Source organism: Colobus angolensis, unplaced genomic scaffold (genome assembly GCF_000951035.1).
Source record: "Colobus angolensis palliatus isolate OR3802 unplaced genomic scaffold, Cang.pa_1.0 Scaffold80, whole genome shotgun sequence".
Classification (NCBI taxonomy): domain Eukaryota; kingdom Metazoa; phylum Chordata; class Mammalia; order Primates; family Cercopithecidae; genus Colobus; species Colobus angolensis.
Window position 1 is genome coordinate 8,061,668 of NW_012121821.1, and position 6,000 is coordinate 8,067,667.

A 6,000-nucleotide genomic window follows, 5' to 3' on the forward strand; every position below is an offset into this window, starting at 1 on the left:
AAACTTCAGGAAGAATAAAATAAACTTTTAGAGGGGAAAAAATGATACCACTTCCTAACTTTGAAGGTTTTCCTCAAATAATAAAGCCTGTCATTAAACAGAATGCTTACTGTTTACAAAACACATTCATATTTTCTCATTTAATTCCCCAAGCAATTCTGTGACAAGTGATTCTGCCGTATACATGTGAACATTGGCCCACAGAGAGAGATAGCAATATGCTCTCAAATCTTGGAATTAAATGATAGTGTCTTGACCTAAATCTGTGTCTCAAGTCTCCTAATGATTTAAAATCATTAAGGTACTTTATATTTGCAAAGTCCTGTTGTGTTATTTCCTTAATCATAAAGCAACCCTATAAGACAGAGAGGAGTTATCCCCGTTTTACGGATGTGAAAGCTGACGTCTGTTGATTTGGCCAAGCTCATACAGCTTCTAGAATTGGCTGGAACCTGGACCTTCCCATTCCAAATCTCTGCACTAATTTATGGATTCTAAGGTGCCTACATACACACACACACGCACACACACACACACACCCTCTGTGACTTGCATAAAATGGAAAGAACAAAGAAATACTTAAAAGCAGAACTATATAATGTAGTTATTTTTGTTACTACTGACAATAAGTCTATTATGGAACCATATTTTGTATGTATATGTCTTCTTGTACTGGATAGTGATGTTATCTTATACCCAACTGCTAAAATATTGCATTTTTCAAATATATGAATAGACAATGTTCAGCTGCCTGAAAAGACCAGATTGACATAATATGAACTCTTTTTTTACTTACTGACTGGACACAGCTTCTGCCCTGTCAGCTGCTTTGTCCACAGTCTTAACCTTGTTGTGAAAGAACCACCTGTATGAATGACTGGATAATTAATTCTATACTGCTGTTTACCCTTGGGATCTTCTGTTAAGCGTAAATCAGATATAGAAGCAGAGTGTAGAATAGTGGTTGCCAGGGGCTGGGAGTGGGAGTGGTTGAGTGGGGAGATGTTGGAGAAAGGGTACAAAGCTTCAGTGAGACAGGATGAATAACTTCTGAAGATCCATTGTATGGCATGGTGACTACAGTTAATAATAATGTATTTTATACTTGAAAATTGCTAATAGATTAGATCTTAAATGTTCTCACCATAAAAAAAAAGTTAAGTATGTGAGGTGATGGATATGTTAATTAGCTTGATTTAATCATTTTACAATATATACATATATCAAAACATCACATTGTACACCATAAATATATTCAATTTTTATTTGTCAATCATTCCTTAACAAAGCTGGAGGAGGAAATTAAATCAGATAATGCCTTTGAGTGTGAACAATATACGTGAACTAGATTTAGACCACTGAGGTCAGGTGAACTCTAAAACACTGCGTTTGGAAGGAGTGTCATTTATCGAGAGCTTCTTATATGAAGAAACTGTTTAGTAGAGAGATGTGTTGATGCTTCACTCGGAACATCTGAAGGTCTATGCTGTTGAGCATTACATCTGGGAATACTAGTATTTAGAGTGTTTGATCTCTGAAGAATTCTCCTGTCTTACTCATTTCATTTCAGATAGCAAATTGGTATAAGATGATAGTGTGGAGGCCAGATTACATCCTTTTTTCTGGGGGGAAAAGAAACGTGATTCATAAAAGATATCTGTCCAGAGAAACGGCTATATTAACATTGGGAACTGATACCTGGGTCACTTCAAGATAAAGCAGAAACTTTGGTAGCACCATAAAATACCGAAGAAGACAATCCTATGACTTCATGCTGAAAGAGCCTTTTCCATAAATGCATCCCAACGTTTGCAATGAACTTTAAGGTTTGTCATTTTCAAGACTTTTTTATTTTATTTTGTTTTCTGTTGCTCAGGCTGGAATACAGTGGCGAGATCTTGGCTCACTGCAACCTCTGCCTCCTGAGTTCAAGCAATTCTTGTGCTTCAGCCTCCCAAGTAGCTGGGATTACAGGCATGCACCACCACACCCGCCTAATTTTTGTATTTTTAGTAGAGATGGGGTTTCACCATGTTGGCTAGGCTGTTCTTGAACCCCTGACCTCGGCCTCCCAAAGTTCTGGGATTACAGGCATGAACCACCGTGCCCAGTCCAAGACTTTTAGAAACCACTCTTTTTTTTTTTTTAAGACAGAGTCTCACTCTGTTGGCCAGGCATGATCTCAGCTCACTGCAGCCTCTGCCTCCTGGATTCAAGTGATTCTCCTGCCTCAGCCTCCCAAGTAGCTGGGACTACAGGTGTGCGTTGCCACACCCAGCTATTTTTTGTATTTTTGATAGAGATGGTTTCGCCATGTTGGCCAGGCTGGTCTGGAACTCCTGACCTCAGGTGATCTGCCCGCCTCAGCTTTTCAAAGTGCTGGGATTACAGGTGTGAGCCACCGGGCCCAGCCCCCACTCATACTTTCAATGCATAAATGACTGGCAATGATCAGTCAACATATCAGCATAAACGTAGAAGCTCATATTATTAAGTCTCTATCCTTTAATCAGTGCAATTGTTAAGGAGAGCTTACATGTGTGCTTTACTTCTAGTCAAACAAAAGCAATCACCTCTTTATCTCCTGATGCAATTATACCTTATGTGAGCATAAGCCAAGCACATTGTTGCTAGAGAAAGGAAAGAGAGATGGTGTTGAGTTTTCTAAACATTTCTGGCTCCATTTGTTGACAAAACCTTAAGATATTTGAAAGCTATGTTTTTGTTGCCTACAATGATAGTTGTTCTATTGGAAATTTAATTGTAAACGGGCTATGACACCCAACTCTTAAAATTTGCTCCAAGTGACCTTATCTCAGCTATTATCAAAATTTGGCTCAGGGAGGGCCTTTGAGGCATTGCTTGTTCCTTCCCATTCAGTCCGTAGAAGTAGGAATCAGAAGATGACTGAAGTGGCATAGTGGCCAAAAGTAAGGAAACTGCTTTCCATAGAAATGAGCTTCCTCCCAACAAAGAATTTCATTTCTAAATTGTTTAATTTTGGTTTGCTGGAGATTATTTTGTGATCCTGGTGTGCTTCCTGCATCTGTTTAGTCTTAAATACTTCCGAAAACATTTTTCAGAATTCACTTGTGATTTTCTAATCCTACCTAATACATGGGCTACTAAAATACAACTCTTCTTTTTTTAATCCTATCTTTGAAAATGCAAATGTGTGGGTCTTAAAAACAGATTGGGAGAGAAAACAAGTGAGGGCTATTGGAAGCATAGTTTGAGTGATGGTGGTTCTAGTATTCATACATCTTACAGAAAATTGCAAATGATGTGAGTTTTGTCACTTCCATACGAAAAGTTAGGACCTTTACATTATAGCCACTGTTTATGTTGGATTGGGGCAAAATAAATGTATTGCACTCCCTCTGCTGGCTTTGAGGTGGCAACAGCTCATTAACCAGACTTATTTTTAGATGTATTTCCCCATTTTAAAACAGATGAAAATGGAGTGTAGGAAAAGGAAGCAAAAGCTGGAAAGTTGTTAATTTTATTATTCATTTAGAATGCCAGAAAAACAAACATCTTCTTCACACAAATGGTTAGGATAAGCAAGAAAGCCAGCAGTTTTCAGGCTTTTCAGTGCTGTCCTAAGAAAAAGGGAGGGGCCCCCTCTCTGTTTTCCCTGAGGCGTGTCTCTAGCAGTCTATGAAAACTTACTCAGTTCCAATGAGAACACATGCACACAGAGAGGGGAACATCACAAACCGGGGCCTGTCAACAGGTGGGGGCAACGGGAGGGAGAGCATTAGGACAAATACCTAATGCATGCGGGGCTTAAAACCTAGATGATGTGTCCATAGGTACAACAAACCACCATGGCACATGTATACCTATGTAACAAACCTGCACGTTCTGCACATGTATCCCAGAACTTAAAGTAAAATTAAAAATTAAAAATTAAAAAAAAAAATTACTCAGCAGGGTGCGGTGGCTCACACCTGTAATCCCAGCACTTTGGGAGGCCAAGGTGGGTGGATCGCATGAGGTCAGGACTTCGAGACCAGCCTGGTCATCATGGTGAAACCCTGTCTCTACGAAAACTGCAAAAATTAGCTGGGCATGGTGGCAGGCGCCTGTAGTCCCAGCTACTGGAAAGGCTAAGGCAGGAGAATCGCTTGAACCCGGGAGGTGGAGGTTGCAGTGAGCTGAGATCGCACCATTGTACTCCAGGCTGGGCAATAAGAGCGAGAGACTTCATCTCAAAAAAAAGAAAAATACTCAGTTCCTTCAAATACTGAAATGAAATAATCTTTTCTCAGAGCTTACTGAACAACCTATTAGACTAGTATGTTTAGTGTGTTCAAAACAGGGAAAGCAAAGACATTCTTTTTTTTTTTTTTTTTGAGGCGGAGTCTCACTCTGTCGGCCCGGGCTGGGGTGCAGTGGCAGCTCACTGCAAGCTCCGCCTCCCGGGTTTACGCCATTCTCCTGCCTCAGCCTCCCGAGTAGCTGGGACTACAGGTGCCCGCCACCTCGCCCTGCTAGTGTGGTTTTTTTGTTTTTTTTTTTGTTTTTTTTTGTATTTTTTGGTAGAGACGGGGTTTCACCGTGTTAGCCGGAATGGTCTCGATCTCCTGACCTCGTGATCTGCCCGTCTCGGCCTCCCAAAGTGCTGGGATTACAGGCTTGAGCCACCGCGCCCGGCCTCAAAGACATTCTTTTGGCTTAGGGTGGGAGGAAGAAAAGGGTATCTCTATGCTAGTGTCAGAAAGATACTAAAAGATCAACACACTGAAACTCCATACCTCAAGGGAGGCCACTTCCATCCATGAAAGAACATTAGCTACAAGCCTAGAAGAGAATCATAGCACCATGGAATTTTAGAGCCAGAGGACCTAAGAAGCAACAGTCTACACATGAATGAGAAGGAGAGCTCATCTGGAGAAGAAAATGCTCCAGATGTCAGGGCTCCTGGGGACCCCAGGCCCTGTTCCACTCTTGTTCATCATGCATGGGGAGGGTTTTCCTGCAAAGTTGACCTTCTGCTTGGGCTTTGCTCTCTTTTCCATTCTTGCTTTCTTTCTTCCACAGGCGTCTGGATGCTAACCACATCAGCTATGTGCCCCCAAGCTGTTTCAGTGGCCTGCATTCCCTGAGGCACCTGTGGCTGGATGACAACGCTTTAACAGAAATCCCCGTCCAGGCTTTTAGAAGTTTATCAGCATTGCAAGCCATGACCTTGGCCCTGAACAAAATACACCACATACCAGACTATGCCTTTGGAAACCTCTCCAGCTTGGTAGTTCTGTAAGTTTTATTGATTTTGCTGTCTCTTTTAACAGGTTCTAATGTCACTGGAAGACCTTGGCCTTAAAATGCTGGATCTTCAAAGCTTAAATGGGAACATTTTAAGGGAGGAAAACCTCCTGAGCCCCTCCCCAAAATGACTTATAAATGTTCCAATTGTGCAAATGACTTAAACAATACTTACCAAGCACCTGTTAGGTGCCAAGCACAGCAGGGCATACAAAGATAATGAAATATGACCTCTGCCTTAGAGGAGCCCATTACATATTGCACAAGGAGTCACCTCACTGTACAGTTAGTACAGTAACCTGTTAATAAAAATTCCTTATTTTTAAAAATGATTGATAATTCAGTTCAAATTGAAAGATGCTCTTCTTATTCTCTAATAAGAACTTTCTGAACCCTTATCAAGAAAGAGAAATGAGAACAAATGATGTAACTGCTCAATGAGTTCCTTTTGCCCACTGCCCAAATAGAGGTGATTTATTTAGACAAGAGAATTGCAATAAAGAGTAACACACAAGGCCGGCATGGCGGCTCACGCCTGTAATCCCAGCACTTTGCGAGGCCAAGGTGGGTGGATCACTTGAGGTCAGGAGCTCAAGGCCAGCCTGGCCAACATGGTGAAACCCCACCTCTACTAAAAATACAAAAATTAGCTGGGCATGGTGGCACACACTTGTAATCCCAGCTATTAGGGAGGCTGAGGCAGGAGGATCACTTGAAACCAAGAGACCG

The 6,000-nt window shown here is 41.4% G+C and overlaps 1 protein-coding gene across 3 annotated transcripts in view; it reads left to right on the forward strand.

The window, feature by feature from the left end:
* Nucleotides 1–6,000, forward strand: part of LGR5 (leucine-rich repeat containing G protein-coupled receptor 5) — a 146,835-nt gene that overhangs the window by 109,728 nt on the left and 31,107 nt on the right. For 2 of the 3 annotated variants that reach the window (XM_011929335.1, XM_011929336.1), the window contains exon 5: nucleotides 5,047–5,262. The exons of the other annotated variant lie outside the window; for it this stretch is intronic. In XM_011929335.1, coding sequence (XP_011784725.1) covers nucleotides 5,047–5,262 — 216 coding nt within the window. The remainder of the gene's footprint in view (nucleotides 1–5,046; nucleotides 5,263–6,000) is intronic. 3 annotated transcript variants of the gene reach the window in all.